The sequence below is a fragment of the Falco rusticolus genome, chromosome 4 (genome assembly GCF_015220075.1).
Source record: "Falco rusticolus isolate bFalRus1 chromosome 4, bFalRus1.pri, whole genome shotgun sequence".
Classification (NCBI taxonomy): domain Eukaryota; kingdom Metazoa; phylum Chordata; class Aves; order Falconiformes; family Falconidae; genus Falco; species Falco rusticolus.
Genome location: NC_051190.1, coordinates 33050892 through 33074579, shown reverse-complemented (window position 1 = coordinate 33074579; position 23688 = coordinate 33050892). Strand labels below are relative to the sequence as shown.

Below are 23688 nucleotides of genomic sequence, written 5' to 3'. Positions count from 1 at the left end.
TGGGCTATTTACAATTTCCAGACACCCACAGGGGGTTTCTGCTCCATTATGCAACTAATGGGTTACAGACAGAGGGATTGCAGATAAACCCAGGAAGGCGCCCACTTTTGCTCTGGAATTATTCCTTCTCTGTGCACCAGCTTGATTTTCTGGCAAGAAAACAGCATTTTACAAGGAGTTTAGATCAAAATATTGATTTTTCTGTTTCATTTTAGAGTTATTAAAAGCCAATTGAATGGAAACCATTAGGGGGAGAAAGATGGGGCCGTCTTCATATATGCTAGTGGTCATCTATTCATCTTTTGGGGCATTTTCCCCTACCTGCAAGGCAAGTGTCATGATAATTTACCTCAGAGCATCCCCGGAAACATTTGCAAAACGTTTAAGAAATGTTAGGTATCACCTGTACTTGAACACTGCGTTGTAAATTCGAAGTCACTTCAGTATTGCTTGAAAAGCATAGGGAGTGACTCCTTGTGGAGGCAGGGGGCTTGCAGAGTTACCACCTAGCTGCGGAAACAACATTGCGGCCTCCCCGCTCAAACGCGGAGCTCGGTACCAGTATCGACGGGCCCACTGGGAATATCACTGAGGCGGAGGAGCGCGGCCCTGGCCTCGGCCCGCGGGCGCCTCCTCCCCGGCTGCCAGCGCAGCGAGAAGCGGATTTCAGGATCCCAGCGGCTCTCCGGCGCTCCCGGAATGACTTCGCGCCTGCGGAGGTGGCTGGGCCGTGAGGCGAAGGCCCTGGGGCGGGCCGGGCCGCGAGGGGAGGCGACCGGGCCGTGACGGGGGGCGCTGGGGCGGGCCGGGCCGCGAGGGGAGGGCCCTGGGGCGGGCCGGGCCGTGAGGGGAGGCGACCGGGCCGTGACGGGAGGCGCTGGGGCGGGCCGGGCCGTGAGGGGAGGTGGCCGGGCCCCGGTGCCGCCCCTGTGTGCATGCGCGGCGGGGGCGGGCGGGGCTCGTGCGCTGCGGCATCCCGGCGCGAGCCGCCCCGACGTAGGGCGAGGGGTGGCGGCCCCGCCCGCGCCTGGCCGGCGGAGGGCAGCTCCCCGCTGGCGACAGCCGCCGCCGGGCGCGGGGAGGGGGCGGCGGCGGGGCCCGGCGGGGCCGCGGGCGGGTTTATATGGCGGCGGTTCTGTCCGTCCTGGCTGCCAGGCTCTCCCAGTCGGCCGCGGCCAGGTCCTACGGGGTGTTCTGCAAGGGGCTGACCAGGACCCTCCTCATCTTCTTCGACCTGGCCTGGAAGCTCCGCATCAACTTCCCCTACCTCTACATCGTCGCCTCCATGATGCTGAACGTGCGACTGCAGGTGGGCGGCGCGGGGCTGGGGGGGTGTCGGGGCAGGGCCCTTGTCCCGCCTCTTAGTGCGGGGCGGGGGGGCTGGGCTGGCGCTGCCCCCTGAGCAGCGGTGACGCGTCCCCTCCCGGGGCTGGAGGGGCCGCGCTCCCTTGTGTCACCCGGGGGCATGTCGGAGCCCCCTTGCCGCTTTGCCACCTCCAGCGGGCTGCTGTCACCCAGCCTTAAAGGCAGACCATAAACTGCCAGTACGTGCGCTTTGATAGTCCGTTCTCGACACCCTGCGAGGAGTGAAGAAAACCATTCCCTTCATCGGTTTGGTGGTTGGTTGGGTCTTTTTCTAAAGTCAACAATAATTGTAGCAGGGAGAACGTAGTGGTAGTTTTAAATAATAATGTCATTGCATGAAAATGACAGTTCAAATTGAATTTGCATCTCTCCCATCATGAGCCCGTTTCTACAAAACATGGAACTCCTAAAACAGCTCCGACCTAAAGACAGCAGGCACTTTCACCCTTGGTAGGGGTGAAGTTTCACAGGCGCTGTGATGAAACAAAAGCTGTACTTTTAACTGAACTGGCAGCAGCAGCAGGCTGTGGGCCACGACAACAAACATCTGGTCTGGCCACAGATTTGACACTCTTTCTCCTCATAAACATAGCTGCCATGGCAGTTTGGGCATCTGGCTAGTGGCCAAGTGCTGAAAGAGAAGCCTGGTTGCAGTTTGTGACTTGTGAAAGGTAAGTTGAAATAGGAAGAGGTCAAAATGTGGTGTCTCTGTTTTATTTTTGGGACTCGTCCTACAGTTCTGAAGCTTGAAATTGAGCCAGAAGTTGTACACATAGCCGAGTAACCTTGGTGGCTGGGAACGCCTTGCCTTTGCTCGTTATCTGTGTTGCTACATAATAGTTCTCTTGTAAAAACATCAGCTTCTCATTTGACTGCAGTATAGCCAATACCCTCCAACTGCTGGTGCAGCCAGTCTGACCAGTTCCCTTTGGGGACCTGTGTGTGGTACATTGCTGATTTCCAGTGTTGTGTGCCTGATTTCAGCATGGGCTTCAGTTTACAGGGAGATTACTTAAATATCTCCCTTTAATGTTAAGCCTCTAATCGGGTGCAGTCTGCATTTCTATTGGTGAAGGGAAATGGTACTGTTACGCAGCAAATCCTCCTAGCTGCTGTTTGCTGACTCACTTTGATGCCTGTTAGCAAAAGAGAGTTTGTAGCAGACTAAATTGAAACTACAGCAGAAAGTTTCTATTTGGGTGTATTCCTACCCCTTCGGATGTGCTCAAGCAGCCTGTAGGGAGACTTGTCTGTTTGGATTACTGGTACTTTCTGCAGTTGGGTTATTCTTTTTCTTTATGTTATTTTTTTTCTGTATATACTGGGCACCAAGAAACTCAAATATCAGTGTAGTAACTTTCTGCATTCTTTCTCTTTAGGTCCACATTGAGATCCACTGACTTGTGACTTGGTGTGCTGCTTGCACTGTATGCTGCAATTAGAGTCCATTGCACTCTTCTTCAAACTCAGCCTGTCGTGAAACAGCAAAGCTATGCTCATTGTCTCTAGGAGTATGAAGAAAGAAGATTTAAAGCAGAAACAAGTACATGACAGTGGCCCAAATCATCACAAGGCAGCAGCTCACCTGACACACATGCATTCCATGTTGAACAATTCTCAAAATCATAGTAGCAGTTTACAAGAATTATTTTATTTTAACACCAGGAATTGTTCTCTCTTTACTACTATACCTCTGCCTTCTGTTGGCAAGGAAATGCCTCTGAGTTTGAGTGAATCAGCAGGGGGGAACTCGAGTGCAGCTGCTCATTGGAAGGATTCATTTCATCTGCATTTTTCTCCTGGGAAAGACAGTCTTAATGGGGTTTCTCACTGCATCAATAGTATTTCAGTAATGGGCTGGCTGGAGAAAGCTTGTAGTTCTGCTGGAGACTTTAGCCCATGCTGTCCAGGAGACAACTCTGTATGTTTTGCACACTTCTGGCTGGGAAGCTTGCAGTATAATATAACACTGCAGTTTCTGGAATTAGAAATGAGCAGTAGTGAAGAGAATGAATTGCAGCTTGCATTTCTTAAAGAGTTGGAGTTTGGTGGACTTCCTGATCTCGACTCTATTCCAGTTGCCTCACGGAATGAATACTCTATGGGACTCTTAAACAACCAGAAACCATGGTTTTTTCTTTGTTACTTAAACCTTGTATCTTCAGAGCAAACATTTGGATACAAGCAAATGCTTTCAAATATACAATATGTGACTAATCATTTTTACATCATACAGATAGTAATTTCTGTGCTAGCTTTTGCACTAGCAGATCTCTGGTATGCAGTAGTGAAGGTAAAAAAGTACTAAGATTATAATAATTACTATTTTTAACATTAATAGAAAGTTAAATAATGGAGACAAGGTTGCAGTTCAGGTTTTAGTGAGAAGTAGACAACTAAAGTAAAAATTATACTTGTGTAATTGCTAGTAAAACTGGCTGTTGGAAGAATAGGGACTTTTTTTGTAAAGAATATCTGCATCTGGGTGGAGAGAACTGTGTAATCTCAAAACTCTGGGACTTCTGCAGGTCTGCCATTAACACTAGACTAGAACCCAATGTGATAGTTCAGCACAGATCCTTTGTTTTCTCTAGGGTTTGTATTAGTGGAGTAGTTTGGCTACTATTTACAACCATTTCCAATTAAACTGTTTCTTAGAGAACTGAACTCCTGCTCTGAATCCAACAGTAACTAATGTATCAGACCTTAAAACACTTCGAACTGGAAGGCTGTTCAGCAGTGTTTCTTTTCAGGGATGGTACTGCTCTAATTTAAAGGTTATCTCATGAGCTTTATTGAGGTACAACAGACACTATAAACAATTTTCTAAAAGAATGTTTTCTTCCCTTGAAAAAGTTACTGTTATCACTGAAGCACAGTAATAATTTCTGGGCCTGTTGACTTTGGCTTTGGGACAGACTTCTGACAACAGGGTTTGGCAAAGAATGGAGCAAGAATGTTGGAATCGATAAAGCCTGTGAATAAGAATTTGCAGGAATAAGCTCATGTCGGCACTTAGATGGAGAAGCTCATTGTGCAGTAGGTCAAAATTTGAACTTGGTGTCCAAAATTCTCAACATGGGAGCTGGTGGGCTTATGTGCTCTAGGGGTTTACCTAAAGAGGAAGGTATTTATATGGTAAGTTAGGATGTGTTTTCAGCTCACCTTTCACTCTGAGTTAAAATTTAGGACTTAATGCAGAGTGAAGTCATGCCAGTGATTCATGCACCAAGTATCCTTTTTGCTAGCTAGCTTGGTTCATTTTGGAAAGCGAGTAAGTGATGTTGCATTCAGTTTGAACTGAATTCACCTGGAAAGCCAGTAGAGTTTCTAACATGATGTTTAGTTGGGTGTTAGCACATTTGCATGGAGAAGTCCTTGATTATGAAGATGAGATGCTGGTTATCAGTTTTATGGGGAGAAATGTTGGAGTCTCTTAATCTTATTTGAGTGCTGGAAGTAAGATATACTGCTTTTTATGTTAAATCGTATGTTATGTTTTTGTTCCCATTGGCTGGCTATTTCTTCTGGATGTTAGATAAAAATCCATTTCCTTTAATTTAGAAAATAACTTTTTCCCTGGTGTGTACTTTTATTAATTGTTTAACTTCTAGAATTTTGATGATGATTACCTGTCACAAAATTATCAAAAACCTCAAAATAATAATGGATTACATGTTGTAAGTAATTATTTTGACAACAGTTTCCTCTTAAGCCATTCATACTATTCACTGCCATCTCCACTGCTGCAGTTTATCAGCCTTGCAGTGGTATTGACACAAGTGTTTGTGGATCAAGATTGCTGAAGTGATGTAGATCTGAAACCCCAAAACACCCCAAAGACACTTCTGCAAAAGTCTGTGGCTTATTTGAGTTACGGTGTTAGGCTGTTGTCTGCATACAGCTTGACCCAAAAAAACACTTGGCAGAGCTGAGGGTAGAGGAATGAAGCTGGGGAGGGGTTACAGCCCATTTAAGCTGGCTTGATGGCTAAAGAAAACATGGTGCAACTGCATCTTAATCTCTGTAACTAGCTGTACAGGTAAAGAAATATACTTTTCCTGTATGGTGAGCTGCTTTTTTAAAGTTGCACATGAACACAACCCTGCATCCACAACTGAATGCCTGAACTTTACAGATTGGCACAGCTGTATCTGTAGTTGTTACTTGAGACTTTGTTCAGCTAAATGGTTTGACCTGGAAGATTCTCTGCTTGGCAAATCATTTGGTAACCACATATTTAGGGAACTACAGTTACATACAACAAAAACTTGTAGGCGATATTGTCAGGTTAATAGGCAAGAGGAGTAGCTAAAGGCATAAAAGAATTAATCCAGTTTTTAACACCCCTAGTCTTCATGGTGATTTTAAAGGGCGGAAGAAAGAGTGGGACAGGAAACAATAACAAAACATGAAAGAAACCACCTGTAAATTAGAATTTAAATGTGTGTACAGTGGGGTGCCAAGGGCTATCTCTATTGATGACAAGTCTGTGCAGGAGTGGATCTTGGAATGCTGAATCATGCTATGTATCACTGTATGTCCAGTTTTAAGCAAAATTTGCCTTGAGTGGCCTTTAATCACTTACTACAGGATCACTTTAAATAGATAAAATACAGCTAAGCGAAATGATGGATTTTTTGTATATTATATGTAAATTGAACATAAAATATAAAGAATATGTCTTAAGTGAGTGGATTTAATCCATTTTAATGTACTTTGCCTTGGATTTTATTGCTTAAAACCTAAAAGGTAACTTTCTAACTTGAACATTCCTTCTGAAATTCAAATAAAGGATAGTTTGGTATGTTAAAATCTCATGTAATATACTGCACTTTAAACATGGGGAGGCCATAAATTGAAAGCGCTGTTCTTGCACTAATAGAAATGTTTGACTGGTGGCGACAATGCTCAAATGGCTTTTACTGTCTGGGGGGAGAACAGTGAACCAGAAGGATGGGCAATCCTTTGAAACTATGTATAAATCAAATGCTACGCGGTTTAGGCTACTGTTCTCTTCCTACAAATGCTTTGATATTAACTCATCTCAGAAGATGGAAGGTGTCTCAGCTAAAAACCAGTTCGTATGGATTTTCGTGGCTTCAGTAAATCAGGTGTGGAAAGCCTTTCTGAGCAAATGTGCTGTTAGGGCTGAGACTGTCTTGGATGATTATTACAGCATGGAAGAAAAACATTTTTAGTAAGGGACCTTTATACTGAACCAGGAGTTGCCTTTGTATTTCCAGTTCCTCTCTCATTTTGCTCCTCCTGTTGATGTTGGAAAGAGGTGTCTCAAAGCAATATGTCAGGGTTCTACTCACGCTTTCTAAAATTTCCTTGATCCGTATCCAGACCCTTCCTGTGCTACATAGCGAAGAGTTCTATTTCTGCTATTAGAAAAGGAATTAAGTAAGAAAATATTCAATATTTAGAGAATTGCCTAGTAGTTTCCCTTAAATGTACACTTGAGTGGAAATTTACTATATGGTGTACTGCTTTGAAAAAGAAAATATACTTTTAAATGTATGTGTGCAGACCTCTGCATGTAGATAGAAAGTGGTTTATCACAGTATAATGTTGGAATGCTTTTGCAAATGCGTATTTACTTTCTGACATTACAATGCAAAATGCAGTAGAGATGGTGTTGTACTTCTCTGTGATATTAGCTAGTGCAATCTTGGAAACTGTGTGTTTGCATCATCATGCACCATGAGACAGTTTTACATGTAGACTTTTTTTAGCCTTTTGCTTTTTCAGTGTTGGACTGTTGGGGTTTTTCTTGTTATTTTATCGTTTTGTTTTGTTTGGGATTTGGTGTTTTTGTTTGTTGGGGTTTTTTTGGTGTTGGTTTTTTAGAACTGTAAAGACTGCACTTTCTTAAACTTTGCCAGAGTTCGCTTTCTTTCTCCTTTTCTTCTCCATCGCCCCTCCTTATAGGTATACACACTTAATTTTTGGAAGAAGCAAGCTTTTACATACTCTCCTGATAATACCATCTTATTGTAGAGTTGTTCCTTTTGGTTTTATGGCCTGGTCTTACCTGTATTTTCCTTCTCTTTGCCATCATTTCTCAGCATGAGCATATGCTGATACTATATTCCATTTCAGAAACTCTCCCCTGTAATTATGCATAACAAATTGACAAAAACCAAGTAGAGATGTGAGCATCCATAGTCTGCCATCAGGGTGTATGACAAGCGGTATATCTGACAGAGCAACAGGTAGTCAATGTGACATTATTTCTGCTTCTCCCCTTCAAAACAGGTGCTCTGATTAAAATCCAATATTTAATTCCAATTTGTAGTACCTCTGTCAGCTGAGAATAGCAGCTAGAATTCGGGGCTTATCAAACACTGAGGTCAAAACTTACAGGTACCCCAGCTTCAATACTCCTTAGGTTTTTAAGTTATTAGTATAACTTTGAAAAATTCACATGGATGTACTTTTGACATTTTGAAATACTCCCCCCCCCCCAAGAGTGCATAGAATGAAATGTGTTCTGACATTTGTTTCTGTGATGCATAGTCAAAAACTGGGGGGGAACTTTCTAGGATTTTTAAAAATACTGGCGATGAATCCCCTTTCAATATTTCAGCCTTCAAAGCCTCTAACCTTCAAGGAAGATCTGCATTTGGTAGAATTTTCAAATAAACAAATTCTTGCCTATGAAAACACTAATATTTATGATCAGCTCACGTATACTTAAATACAAGGACTTGGTTATCAATCTGCTGACAGTGTGACAGCAAGAGTAATACAGAAGTGCTAGAATAATGATATCCTTTACCACCCTGCACTAAGTAAATCCTGTTGGTGTGTATTTTGAAATTAATCCTATATTGCATTCCAAAATCTCAGTTATTGTAGTCTTTTTGGAATTGGTGATACAAGATTCAGGCCAAGTAGATGCCTATTTCATTGTTAATGATTAAATAAATTTAGAAGCGACAACATTTTAGAAAACAGCCAGAGGGACTTCCAGAAAGAAAATCTGTTTTGAAAAGAGCCAGTTTATTTAGATATTTAAGATCTCAATATATGTTTGCAAATCTCTTTTCTTCCTTATTTGTGGAAGATCTGTATAAACCTGTAGCAAAATGGTTAAAACCCCAACTTGTAAAAGTATTGTTGTTCTTTAATTTTCTGTTTGTAGTCAATTTTACCTGTTATCACATATAAAAGTACCTAGATGTAATTTAAGCTTTTGTTCTTAAAAGTAGGTATATTTAATGCTTAGTGCCTGATCCATCACTTCGAGTGTACCATGAACTTCCTTGAAAATGGGTTCTGCTACCTGCTGGTGACTAACACCAATTTTAAATGCTGACACTTAATGCATCCTGTAAACTGTGCTAATATCCACACAGAACAACTGTAGTCTATGGCCTTGGTCTTTGGCCCTGATTTTTTTTTTTATTATTATTGCATTGTGGGAGATGGAGAAGGCTGGTGCAAACCATTTTTGTTTGTTCCAGAGAAAGATGTTTACAACTTAGTACGAATTTTAGAAATTTATTGTAACACTTTTTAATTTGTGAGATGAGTTTCCGTAGTAAACTTGAAACCCATTGTCCTAATGAGGTCAATACAGACTTTTTGAATAATATAGAGTGCTATTTAAGCTTCCAGAAGCTGTTGATTGTGATGCTGCTCACTTTACCACAGGAGGGAGTTAAACATCAGTCTTTTAAATATTTTCAGTTACAGCATTGTTTTTTCTTAGTACAGTGCATTTCAGTTCATAAATACGCTGACTTTGACTTGTCTTACGGATTTTCACTGCAAATAGGCTAATGTACAAAATCAATACGCAGTGGTAATGTATTGTAACTGTTTACAATTGAACTCTTGAGTACCAATTGATGGGTTTTATCAAGCTATTTAAAAAAAAAAAGAAATAAAAATCTTTCTAAAAATTATCTTCTGTCTGTGCTTAACCAAAGAGCTAGTTTTGGTGCTGCTTATTCCAATTTTTCACTGTATAAATTGTACAGATGTACTTAAAGAGATCATGTTTCTGACAACACAGTCAGACAGCGAGTGCTCTTTCAGAGATGCAATTTGAGAGATGTGTTTTACTGAACACCAAACAAATTTAAAACCTGTGTGAGAAGAGCTAAATGCTTTATATTTGGCCTTGGAAACTTGGTATCTGAGGTCTAGGCTAGCTTAATCACATTAAGCCACCAATATTCATTCATTGGCATCCTTTGCAAGCTTTTCTTTTTGTGACACACCATAACAGCCAGTTATGTTCAATCTAGTCCCAAGGTATTTCCTAAATAACTAGCTCTAATCTTGCAACATGGTTTGCTTTCCCCTTCTAACTGAAACTATGCTAAATATGTAGAATGGCCATAGCAACTCTCTTGCAAAGTCAGGATAACATTGCTGGATGTTTCTTTTCAGGGTTAAAATCACCTTGGTATTAACAGATATGTCACACCTTTTTGCTGATTAAAATATTCACATTAAAGGAGTGGAATAAACATGTATCACCTGCTTAATGCAGAGTAATTAAAAAAAAACTAACAGGAAACCACTCACTTTTCAGCTCTCTCTTCACAAAGTTGGTATCAATGACTTTTTGATTCTAGACTCAAAAGACATAATTAACTTAGTTTTTGTTTGATTTCAGGGTTCCTTGGTGCCACAAGTGATACTTTTTGATGAAGTATGTTGTTGTTATGTGGTCTATTTATTCTGAAAAGAAATGTTATTGACAACCCTGAAAAAATGGCTGATACCTTGAGTACAAAATTAACGTGTAGTGTTTTTCTTAATCATGAATGCAGAAAGCGTATTTTCATTTAAAGCATGCATTTAAACATAAAAAAGGAAGGAGGAGGCAGAGAAAAGTGACTGTAATCATCTAAAGATCTGTGAAGTTTTAGCAGATGGTTAGACATCCACAGTTAAGAAAGGGCTATCAGTGCGCTCTCTGCTTCACTGTAGATTCCTCATTGCTTCTGGAATTTGCAGTACGCAATGAAGTAAGTTTCTAACCTCTTTGGCTGCCCATGATCTTCCAGCTACCTCGCTGATGTGATCTGGCCTTAATTACTCATGTTGTCATCACTTTCAGCTGGTTTACCTGTAGTTTTATATATATTTATATAAATAGGCGTGATACCTGCAGTACATGGGGAACTTCAAGGAACTCCAAAAACTTTTGCAAATAAACTCAGGAACAAACATGCTACCACGTGCATATCCAGATCTCTTCCTGTTAAGCTTTGAAGTGTTTTGAAGTCAGATTCCAGTTGGTGGCCTACTATGCTACTTTGTGGTAGTCCGTCTTTGTTCATCTCCTAAGTACAGAACTCTGCAAAAGCAGCTTCTCTGTACAGGAGCCCAGATTTCCTGTACGCAAGTAAGAGATTGCCAGAAGAACCTTTTAGCAATTTAGACCCATCACAATATTTACCTCTTCAGTATGTTTCTTGGCTCTTCCCTATTCTGGCAGATATGATAGCAGCTTAAAATTGAAAGGAAAAACCCCACCAAAATCTCAAACCAAATACAAATACCAGATTCTGCTGAAGATACTCACATTTCTTAAAGAGATGATTTTTAAAAAGTGGATGGAGTCCTTTACCTTCCATTAAAAAAAGAAAATATTGGATAGGCGGCTTGTTATCAAGAACTGCAGTGTGCTTTTAAGTCTTTTCAGCTTTAGAAGTGCTATGTCTACTATAACAAATATTTTCTAGACATATCAACATACTTCTTTAGTTATCTTTAACCTCATAGTTCAAAGAAAGGAGAGGGGAAAAAAAGCAACAACCAAACCCAAACACATTTTGGAATTCTTTCAAGTATTATGTATTGTTGAAAGTATCCCCAAGGGCAGAGGACCAAAACGAACACAGAAGTCAAATGCTCACTTCTTGCTTGTTGAACAAAAAGCCAGCACCAATGACAAGCAGGACGTTTTTGATGCTCTTTTTTTGGGCCTAGAGGCTGGAGCCCTTAATCACTTTAGCTGGAAGTTACTCACAAATAACCCTTCTGAGCTCAGTAATCCTGTCTTGCTTCATATAATAAAAACAGTCTACAGCAGAGATTCCTAAATTGCCTGTCAGATTTTAGCCTTGCATTCCAAGTATTGTGCACTGCCTGCAAGCACGTATGACCTGCTCCCGAGTTAGAATAATTAAGTTTCCAATTTCTGGTCTTTGCTCCCCTCCTTTGATATAAAAGCATTTAAGATTAAAAAAAACCAAACCCAACAACAAAAAATTATGTTACTGTATAGCACCTTTCTAAGAGCTTGCCTGTACACCTTGTGGTGTCTGTCATTTTAGGTCAGGTTTGTAGATGCTGAATTTTCTATCAGGCTGAAAATCAGCCTACCACAAAAACTAGACTTACTCGTCAAGACAGAATAAAAATTCAAACCTTTTGCAAAGTTGGACAGCCTTCTTTTATCTTCTGTTCACTCTAGCTGCTTTCTGAGTGAGAACATCTGTACAGACTACAGCAGGTTTCAAGTCCTTCGATTTGCTGTATGGTGTGTGTTCCCAACAATCTGTTAGTTAAAATAAAAGCTGTCTGGTCTGTGTTGTCACTGTCAGACATAATTTACAGAGCTCTGTCTCACATTTTCTTTCTGGTTTACAATCATTCCTTTCCAGCTGATAAGTGTATCTTCTGATTTCTTTCTATGTAGCTAAACTACTTACTTGCCAGTGCCAGCAAGCAAGAAGTCTGTAGAGATTTTCATTGCTGGATGTTTTGTTATGGTCAGTTCATCAACCTTCTTCACTACGTGCTCAATTTACAGTTAATTTTAATATATTTTCATAAAGTATTCATAAGGCATTGTAGCTGTTCCTGAATGGATGATTTAGCAGTTTCTCTTTCCTCACATAGGAAGTGTTTTTCCTGAAGGCCCCTATTGAAACAGCATTATTCAAATGTTTGATTCAATTTTCTATATTGCAATTGTTACTTTAGTTACCATAAAATAATGCTTTTATTTGTGAAAATACCTCAGGTAAATCTTTTTACTCACATGTGCCTGTTAAATTCAGCAGCTGATCTGCCTGGGAGGGAACTGCACTTCTGCCTCCTAGCAGGTACTCTGGCTGTGATAGATAATGACATCGACAAGCTGACTCTTCTCAACCTAACATAGAAAACCTAAGAGGCAGGGAATAAATTCAAGGAGAAAAAACAAAAGACTAACCAAGAAAAAAAAAGTGCTTTGAACATTTTCCGGTCATTTTGCCGGAAACATGGGAAGAGATGATGTGAATCACAACTTCAGGCAAGACAGATAGGATCTGATTTTCATTTGTAACAGGAACTCTGTCAAATAGTTCAAATCCCACGGAGGGGGTGGGGTTAAATAAGGACTGAGAATGGGCTCAGAGGAAATGAAAAAGCACGGATATTTTACATTCATATTATGGAAAAGGAAAATGACAATTTTACTGTTTTCCCCCAGAGTTATTTCTGTTGTCCTTCCAGCCTGTATACACCTTACAGTAACGCACAACTAGAAGGTGAAATAGTCCCGTAAAGACGTGGAGAAAGGAAGCAAGGTTTTTGTGTGGGTTTTTTTTTCCATTTCAGAAAGTGTAATAAGAAAAGAAATCTGATAGTAGGATTCATCTGTTTAAGTAACTTAAAGTGGTTTTAGTAGGACAAATCACAGCTTCAATCCTGTAATCCAATCACACAAGATCAGTACTGATGTCCAGCCTGGTCAACTTAATCAGAGCTCTGTAAGCATGAAGATCTCCCTATCTGAATGAAACTACAAGGTCTGGACTTGTGTGTTTAAGGGGAATATCCTTAAGTTTAGGACAGGTTAAATGTCCAGGCCTGTTGACAGTACAGCCAATATATTGTCAACAGCCAATTATCCTAGCAATTCAAATGGAGACAATACCATGTTCCTGAAATGCTCTGAAATTCATTGCATACTTTCCAAATACAGTACTCCTCATAGAAAACCAATCTTAAAATATATGTGTATTATTTTGAAACAAAGAGTCAGCATTTACCAAGTGAGAGCTATAAAAATAAAATACACAATGTCCACAGTTAGAGCATATTGGATGGTCTTCTCAAACAGAGAAAACTCCTAGGAATTCCAGTTTATAAAATGGTATAATTTGCTACTTTATAAACTGATAACAGATTTTGCTAAGAATTTTTACATAGCTTTAGTCACTTCTTTTTTAATCTTGGATATTCTCATATGAACTGCACAAAGTCATTGTTAACAAAGTTATTACAGCTTATGTGAAGTAAGTATTACTTTGTTTTGGGTTTTTTTCCCCTGAAGTATTAAATGTTAATTTTTTTGTTTCTCCACTACACTTTGCTCACCTGTGATCTGCTGGCTCTTTCATTACTTTGTTTAGTTCAGCTGCTTGATGTAGGTGCTGCAGTTAAAGAAATAAAGTTTAGTATTTTTATCTACTACTAATGATCAAGAAAATATACTGGGCTATCTTCTTAAAACGGTGAGTTAATGAAGTCACACAATTTACATTAATTAGAAAGTCCTTACAATAAATTAGGCTGTTACAAGAAATGGGTATAAAAAAATATTTTCAGAGGTCTTTTTCTTTTCACAGTTTAAATCACAACAAATTATTTCAAATTGATCTGACAAACATTGTTATGTTGTAGTAATTTCTTATTACAGTAAGGAAGAATCCATAGTCAGTTTCTCCCAGTTATTCTAAAGGGCGTTGTGACTGACACACACATCAGCATAGTAGTAACAGAGTGTCTCCTTGTAATTTCCACTTACAACAGAAGACACCCCAACTAACATTGAACTAAATTCAATAATTCAGTGAGATTTTACATGACATTTTTTAAATTTGCTGTTATTACCGGTGGCTTTATCAAAGAAGTACTACAGAAGTGTTAAACAATTGCTGATTGTTAGCAGAAGGGGAGGAAAAATTATTTTAATGAGGCAGACTCCAAACTCAGGTGGAGTCTGCATCTAAACTTCTGCTAATGGGCTCTGTAAGGACATAAAAAAGGAGTTTCCATTATTCAACCAATTATTGAACATGAGTGGACATGCCTCTGTTCAAAACTGGACTGAAACCGATGCAGTATATCCACACCAACTTTGTAGCAGCATTCAGAGAATCTCTTGCTCATCATACTCCCAGCATACCTCTGACCCTGTGATCTAGAGATAAAATACCATTTCATTAACATAAAATATGAAATTGTAGTTTTCTGACTGCATGTATATAACCATACAAAAATATTTACATATAAACATAGACATGCATGAATATCTTTGCTTGTTTAGCTCAAGGATAAATTTCTGCTTAAGTACTTTCCATAAATGATAAAATGTCCAGTAGCAAAGAATGGAAATGCATCCCCAAGAGCTACACGAAGCATGGTAAAAGCATACCTTTCTTTTCTGTTGGATTATTCTAAAATTAATATGGATCTTCCAAAGTCCCAGTGTGATAAAGATACTGCCTTACTCATTCCTATTGCCTACGGTCAGCATTCTGGAAGAACATCTTTAATTGATTAGCAGTTTAGATTTCTGAGAAGACTGCCTTATCTGCATTTATCTGTCATTACTTGCAGTTTCATAAACTAATAGAAACAATATTATCTCCTTTCTAATAGTTTCAAGAGAGCTTTTCATTATTTTAGCTGAAGAATTTGAAGAATAATTTATCTTTTTTTAACTCATATCTGTATATCTCAGCTTTACTAGAACAGAATGAAATACAACATTTATAGAAAGGAAAGCTTTGTACAAGTTATGCAGCAAGTCCAGACCATTTCAGGAAAAAGCAGCAGCTAGAAAAAGAACTGCCAGGCTACTGTTCTTCATAAAGAATGAATCTGGAAATTCTGCAGAAGCAATCAGGGCACCGAAGATTCAAATATAAGAAATGCCTAAAAATACTTCATGGAATAATTTAATCTATGAGGGAGATTAACGATTCTTGTCAACAAAAGTTCAAAAAGGTTTTCACTGTGAGAGAGAGAGAGATTATTTAAGAATATAAATAGGACTCAGATAACAGTCTATTTATCTTGCAAATGTGATGAAGATGTTGAAAAAATTATCTGTTTGTTTTAATTGAAGTTATCTGCCATCTCGTTTTTCAGGTTTGCAGCCCTCCATACATGCTAAGTTCTGGAAAAGCCTTACAGGTGGGAATAAAGAGCAAGGTCATGATTTTGTTAGTCATGATAATTTAGCTGTGCTTATTCTCCATCTTCTAGTGAAACGGCTTCTCTTATAGCTGGAATACCAGAATGCAGGCCTTATCAGGCCAGAGAGGAGAAAACACCCTTGCAGAAAAGAAGTCACTTGTTCTCAGCTGGTACAATAACTGAACTAAATACCCGAGATTCTCATGCATTTGAAGTGTTCTCAGTCAACAGAAGATCTAAAAAACTTTTATGTGAAAGTCTTTCAGGTATAAATGTACTGTTATTTCCTAAAGCTTTTGATTTTTCCCCACAAACATATAAGGAAATGGAGAAGATACTAGGTTAAAAAAAATAATTCTTTATCTAGTGTGAAAATGCTGAGCAGTACACATTTACTTGAGTAGCTTTATGGATTAAAATTGTGCAGTAGCTATATTAAATATGTGAATCATTTTTTCTATAAAACATGCTTTAATAGTGGTGCTAATTTGAAAGCAAATCTTCCACTTTCAAAATGTTTCTTCACCATCTTTATTTAATTTTGGATATTTGGAAATTTTCTACATTCTGCTGAATGGCATACCTGATCTAGACACCTTTAAAGGAGAGCTTGCATCTGTACAACTGAGATTGCTGGAAACTGAAAATATAACGAAGCTTTTAAAGACACACATAAAAAAAGGAAACAAAAATTATCTAATTGATTTACTTTGTAGGACATTAGTTTTCCAAATGTGTCTATTGTATTTTGTACACTAAGTAAATATTTTTTTTTACATTACATTGCTTGTTTTATCTGAAGCATGGCAATTTGCCAACCTTAGCTTTTAGTGATAAATTCTGCTATACCAAGAAAAAATTTTTATATCTGAGGCCACTTCCTTCTGCTATTTTATCATCTTCCTGGTTTTGTCCATTTTCAATAAATGCCTTTGTATTTTCACATCTTTATAAGCATGTATACACAGATCCTTTCCTCTGTATTAAAACTGATAGTTGCATGTTGGTAACGATCAAAAAGACATAGACTGTTGACTTCAATTTCACCGCACTAATATACTATATGGATGCTCTTATATTACAGGATTAAAACATTTTATTTAACATACTGATATTAAAAGTATTTCCTGAATTTTGGAGTGAGGTAGGGAGGCAGGTGTTAATGTTTCATAAGAAGGTCTTAAAATGGCAATAATCTCTGGATTCAGCTATATTTGAGTACTACAGATTGACACATGGAGGCTGGGTTCTCACAGTGAAAATGCATTATTTTAAGGCATCTCAAATTTAAGCATATTGAAATTTAAAATTAAAAAGAAATTATGGTGGAGGCCAAACATCTCTCCCTTATCTGTCCCAAGAGGTTGAATATTTCTGCCCGAGGAGAAAAATTTGGAAAACTCAGCAGTAAGGAGAAGCCACAGAGATCCTTGCACACACAGTGGAACCCAAAAAAACTAGAGGGAAAGGAGAACTGAATTAGGGTTGGTCAGGGGAGAAGAATGAGATCAGAGGGAAAAAGTTAAAGTTGCAATGCAGCAAACTGGAGAAAAGCTTTTGGAACTTAGAAGAAAGAGAAGCTGTCCCTGATGTCACTGCCCATTTTAGCAGTCTGTCATGAATTCCTCTTTCCCACAAAAAAGTTACTAAGGATGTAAGCTGCAAATCATCATGTACTAATCTTTTTATGAAGATTAATTTGTTGTTGTTCTGCAGACTTATTGTTCTTTTACAATTATATTAATAGTCTAAAAATAATAAGGGCAGTTCTATCAGACAAACTACAAATTTGTTTCTTAAGAATGATTATTTTATACTGCAATGATTGAGATCGCAGAAATCCTTTTCTGACCTCAGAGGTATTAGGTACCAAATTAATCCTTCATGTAACTGCACTGAGGTAAATGGAGTTACATAAGGATTTAATTTGACCTGTCTCTTCCATTTCCTTGGAAAAATTCTTTGTTTTAGTGCTTGCCAAGTTTTAGCTTTGAGTCTCCCTTGCTTAACATCTTCTTGTACTTAAGAGACAGTTTTTCTTTCTTTAAGACTATAAAGAGAAATACAGCAGGAGAAAGACAATTAAGGTGAAGATCTGCTTTTTAAATTGAAAGTACACTTCGATTATGGTAAGAAAATACCAAATCCTTTTTGTTTTCGTATAGAAGCATATGGGATTATCCCTACATCCATGAGGATATGAAAGGAATAAAACCAGTACGTATAGCCGTGACAGGGAAATTATTTAAGGGACCTTTTTCTTTCTCAAAAACAGGGACCTTTCTTGGTTAGAGACAGCAAGAATTTAAAATATATGTCACCTTTTAATGAAGAGTCACCTCCCCTTTTCAACTGTACTCAACAGGAGCTATGTAACCAGAAACAACCCACATGAGAAGCTGAAGGCATACCCTCACCAGTATACAACTGCAATTTCATGACACAACAAATGTAGTTTTTGGATGGTGACATGGCATAAAATTCTCTGTACAAGTTCAACCCACCAGTACAAAGTTATTTAAAAAACAAAACCCTCATGAAACAAGGAATGGAGAGCTGTTTACTCCCAATGACTTTATGTTAAGAGTTGGTATCATCTGTCTTCTGCTGCCTGTATAAAGCCCAGTATAAAGCTTGGTCTAAACACTGTACATCATGGCTGGCTAATCTTGATAGGAATGCAATTACATGCTCATCTTTGATCTTGATCAATTTATTACCATTAGATGATCTAATAATGCACAGATCAGACATTAACAGGCACAAAACTCTGACTATAGGCACAGTTTGTGAAGGGCTTGAGCATGAGGGGTAAGAAAGTGAAACTGATGGAGAGTCTGTGCTTCAGAGTAAGGTTGGAATTAGACAGGGATATTGTCCCCACTGACAAAGTAACTATCCAGCAGCCTGCCTTCCCTCTTTCCACACCATCTGTGTGTCACAGTCTACCAATGCTGCAATTGTGCCAACACGACTGTTTGTGGGACCAGAGTGTGAACTTAATAAATGGAATAATTCTGGTCTAACATTATTATAGACAGAATTTTAAAAATCTAGATTGACTGATCTCACTTACAGCATGGCTTCACAAACAGTTGCATGAACAGCTGAGAGGGCACTAAAAGTCACAATCATTACTTGCCAGTTCCTGCTCCTGTCTAAATTTATGGTTCCATATTTATTAAACCCAGGTTTGTGCACTGCTGACTAGCCAGCAGCAAGATTTGAGCCAGCTCACGTGGAGATATGCAATTGCATTTCAGACGCGCACTGGTGAATCGACATGAGCACCTGGTCTAACCCTTCTAACACTGTATGTCATGAGTGAGTCCAGCTTGTCACTTGGCTGCCGTATGGACCATGGGATGCCAGCACTGTTACACTGTGGAGTTAAGGCTTCACTGGGTGAGGAGGAGGAAGGAAGTGTGGGGGCCTCCCCTGTTATCAGCACTACTACAATAAATCCTTCGACTGCTGCTACATGCTAAAGCAGGACTCTTGTACGGTCTGCAGCCCAGCTACAGCTCCCAGTGTAGGATGAATTAGGAATTTCAAATTCCCAGGCCTTGCTGAGACTGGAGAGTCCTATGTGATAACACATTTAACCATCTCAGGCTGGAGTTAGCCAGCAAAGGTGAATTCACAGACTGTGGCTACTTCTCAGGGCGGGAACAGAGTCTGGTCTTAATCAGTGCACTCTCCTTTGAGAATTACTTTACATCAAGTTCTTTCACTTTCCTGAGATAGAAGAACCCTCTCCAACTTCATGCAAAATTCCACTCACAATCTGCCTCAGCCCATGTCCTTTGAATGCAAGTCCTCTTTTTCTGTTATTTTAGGCACAGCTTTCATGCTATAAAGCATCCTGTTTGTGTCTAGTACTATGCATAATTGATACAGGTAGAACAAGTTCTAATGCAAAGCATATTTCAGATCATAAGCAGTACAAAGCTGGTGGACCTCCACAATCTTTAATGCATTTGGTTTTCCTCACTGGGACATTCTGGTGTTCTTTACTCAATGACTCGCCACTGCCCCTATCAGTATTACACAATGGAAACAAGCAGTGACCTCCAAAACCAGTAATATTTGATGCTAATTTGATTAAGCTCATTTGGAAGTCTTAAAAAAAACTCCACAACCTCAACACATGTCAAGAACTGGAATAAAAAAAAATAAGCTGCAAATAAAGTTCAGGATATGATTTAAAAGTTCACCTGGAGAAAAAAACCATGCAAAATTCTTAAAAGCCTCTTTTAATTTTGAGGGTTTTTACTATTTTTAAGGGAACAAGCTTCCTACCCATACAAAAAAGCACCATTCATAAAAGATGTTTGACTTGCTAAGCTTCAGCTTTTATGTTCCCCAAAGCAATATAAAATACTTGCATGTATTTTTTTTTTTATTAAATGAAAGATGCAAGCACTTTTGAAACCATTAAGACAACCAGCAAACAGGATTTTCTGTAAATGTGTTTTTCCAGCTGAGACAAATATGATATGTGTGACAGCATAAGAAACAATACATGGCTAAAACCCGTCTGCCAGACAGAGGAAGTCAAGGAGTTTGCCTTAGGGGTTTAAGAATACCAGCTTATTCAAGTACTGATAAATAAAAAAAAAAAGGGAGGGGGTAGAAAAAAACCACATCACGATGGACTAAGACTTTCCTGCCTGGAAACTATTAGGCAATGCTTCTTAAAAAATAAAAATTGTTTGATCATCCAGATTTGAAACAAAAGCATTCTTTAATACAATGGCTTGAGTATTGGTGACTGATTCTATCAACAAGATACTGTCTTAGGAAATGTAACACTTGCACCATTTTTCTAAAAATGTGAGCATCTATGTGAGGAAACAGTAAAATAACCAAATAGTTCTAGTTACAAAATGTTGTACAACATCTGTATTCTTTAAGATGTATCTATATTCTTTGAGATATAGCTATATTCTTTAAGACATATCTACATTATTTAAGAATGTATTCTTAAGACTATACAGATGTTAGTGCATTTAAGATTAACAGCACTCCTTAAGGGTAACTATAAAATCCTTCTTACCAAATCTAACAGAAGTCACAATACGCCAGACTGGGAAATTAATGATGTCTTGACTGAACAAATAAAATGGGAACACCTGCATGCTGGATGACTACCTCCTTATAAGATTTCAAAGATTCTTTCTTCTTTCCGACAGTAAGGTGCATTATTCCATCTCTGTATCTGATACCGAGGTCTAGCTAGTCTGATGGCACAACGGCAGTTTACCTCTTTCCGCTTTGAGAAAAATTCAGAATTTTATTTCTTGCCTTTGAATACAATGTTACTATCTATTTTCCAATTACTGTTCACGTAATGAACACCATCATAGTTCATGCTTTTGATTAGAAATAAAAATTTACAAAATCTATCATCATAAAATGGTTACATCACTTAAACATTTACATTACTGAAAGAGGGAACTTACCAAAGTAAGATTAAGCTTATTTCTTTCTAAAACTGAAGAGGAATAATGAAGATGTTTTTTTCAGAATTTCCATTAACTTCCAATAAAGAGCAATCCAGAAAAAAGGGAATCCATTCTGGCTGAGGAAAGGATGTGATAATCAGTGGGCTTTCCTACTCCTGAATTCTTTGATTGTTAAAAAATAAAATTAAAAAAGGGAGGTGTTAAGGGTAATTTTCATTTTCATTCACTATTGCTTGGCATCTGGTTCAAACTGAAATGCATAGAAATGGCTTATTATTTTATGAGCTTTTAAGACTGCAAAAATTGATGTAAGGAATTCAGTTGTCTTCACTGACTCTCTGTGTAGGAACAAACGTTGTAACAGATGTGCTCCTAACCCCGTAAAATGAAAAATGACATGATAAATTACTACTTAGTAGAAACAGAATCAAAACAGATAACAGATACTAAACCATCCAAAGAGGGAAAAGAAAAAAGTGTATTACCTGAAAATTCAGCAAATAACCAGATTTATCATTAAGGAACCAACCCTGCCAACAGCAGTTTTTTGAGAGAACCCAATCTTCCCCTAAAAATAATTTCAACAGACCAGCTATTAGACTACTATTTACACAAATGACAGACTATGAAGTTCTTCCAAGACAGAAGATTAGACTTGTGGATTTAAAACTGGCAAACCACACTTGCGGTAAAAATAGAGCTTCGACTACAGAAGGGAGTGCAAGAAAGAAAAAAGAGATCAAGCAATTTTTAGAAAACTGTTGATTGAAATGCTTATTAATACGGAGAGAAGAACAAAACTCATATATATTTCAAACAAGAGAATGATCAAAGCTCCAGAAAACAAAGCAGATGCAAGAGAATTATTCACATCACTAAGAATAGTTTACTGGAGTGTATCCTAAAATTTGCCGATATCGTAACCTGTCTTGCTACCTGGCATTTTTGTGGGTAAGGAACTACCCGATATTAAATTATAGTGGCATTGTTACTGTTGAATTACCAAGAACTATAAAATAGTTCTGCTATGGCAGAACTACTATAGCTACGATGTAGAACTCTGACTGTAATTCTTTAGTTGATTTTGTACATTTTCAAAAAAGTCTTTTCCTGACCTAGTTAGGTTTATATCCAGACATAAGACATTTTATACACAGGAAAATGAGACAAGGTAAAAGGTTTGATCTTAAAAGTTTCTATGACACATCTCACCTGAAGATTTAACAGCTTTGTCCAGTAAGCACCTTGTACTCAGAATTAACAGTTTTATGCCTAGAACACTTGTAGGATCAGGTCCATGCAAAAGCAAGCCTATTTACAATACACACAGTATGTATGAAAATTTCAAGTTTTAAGGAGTATCTGTCACCACTTCAGAGACAGGCAGCCTTGAAGAATACACTAGAATTTCAATACTCTTTTGTACTATGTATCATTACCAAGTCATCCTACTAAAACAGGACTGGAAAGAACAGATTCTCCAGAGAATGCAGAATGACATATATTTCAAAGTTACAACAGAGTAAGCTATATATCCAATAATGTGAAACACTGAAGATGTATCTGGTTGATAATTAAGTTCTATCTGATTTCAGCATGAAGTTTATATAAAATATCCCAACTGATCACTTTTTTTCAAATCTTGCTTGCATCACAAAGTAATTTTTATCTTTGCTATTAACTTGGAGAATTTTAAAACCTAGTTCTGCTTCCATGAAGTCAACAGGAATTTTGTACTGAATTGGTGGGGGGAGGACTGTTCTCCACAACTTGTTCTTCTCTGCTATTAGAATTAGTGATCAGGCTGTCTAGCAAAAGTATTAGAAATGAAATACAGGAAGGAAGGAAAAAAATGATACTTACAATCTAAAACAGCAAAAGAAAGGAATATATTTTATAAAAAGGTGTAAAAACAACACAGATGACATGAAAGCAATCTGTGATCAATTATAAAATTAGAACTTTTCTCATGAACCAGATTCCCTTCTAATGTAAATTAACAGTTTGTTCAGTGTGCAAAAATATTCAAAGCCCACTATCAGTTCATCTGCATTCAGACTTATTTTAAAACCATCTTGTAATTGCACTTTATAGACACAGATTTCAAAATAAATCTCTTACCAAGATGCTTCTGGTTTATGTAATCATATCCTTTCCATGCACTAACTTACTAAACTTACGACAACGTCTAATTTAAAATATGAATTACAGAGGGGTGTTTTAAAGGTTTGTGATGTTTATGATTTGTAGGTGAGGTAAAACGCTTTATCACCAGTGCAGCTGTCAGAGCCAGACCTCAGCTCTCAGCAAAGCGGGCTGTACGGTGCTCCATCCCATGCCAGCCCGCCAGAGGAAAATGAAAAACCCCGATATTTTCCTGTTGGCTGACCCTTTCCTCCCACAGCTTCCCTTCTGAAAAAAATTGTGACACCAAAGGTTTAAAAAAAAAAAAAAAAAAAAAAAAAAAAAAAAAGAGGGGTGGTGCCTGGGAAAGAAGGAAGGTGAGGGGAAGGGGTGAGGGGTGAGGGGAAGGGGTGAGGGGTGAGGGGAAGGGGTGAGGGGTGAGGGGAAGGGGTGAGGGGAAGGGGTGAGGGGAAGGGGTGAGGGGAAGGGGTGAGGGGAAGGGGTGAGGGGAAGGGGTGAGGGGAAGGGGTGAGGGGAAGGGGTGAGGGGAAGGGGTGAGGGG

General features: G+C 38.6%; 1 protein-coding gene and 1 long non-coding RNA gene across 6 annotated transcripts; one reads left to right on the top strand and one right to left on the bottom strand.

Annotated features, from left to right (window-relative positions):
- Positions 1 to 954: 954 nt before the first annotated feature.
- On the top strand, positions 955 to 6180 carry LOC119146407 (small integral membrane protein 10-like protein 2A). Its single transcript, XM_037383985.1, has 2 exons — positions 955 to 1309; positions 2745 to 6180. The coding sequence occupies exons 1-2, from the start codon at positions 1124 to 1126 to the stop codon at positions 2763 to 2765; spliced, it is 207 nt and encodes a 68-aa protein (XP_037239882.1). The 5' UTR covers positions 955 to 1123; the 3' UTR covers positions 2766 to 6180.
- LOC119146408 lies at positions 2995 to 23454 on the bottom strand. Of its 5 annotated transcripts, XR_005103733.1 has the most exons (6): positions 21000 to 23454; positions 20594 to 20809; positions 17856 to 17961; positions 16118 to 16174; positions 13708 to 14533; positions 2995 to 3343 (listed from the first exon to the last, which is right to left on the bottom strand). It is a non-coding gene; the product is annotated as an uncharacterized LOC119146408 (long non-coding RNA). The 5 variants fall into 5 exon arrangements; XR_005103731.1 differs by having other exon boundaries at positions 16118 to 17961; XR_005103732.1 differs by having other exon boundaries at positions 13708 to 16174.
- Positions 23455 to 23688: the final 234 nt, after the last annotated feature.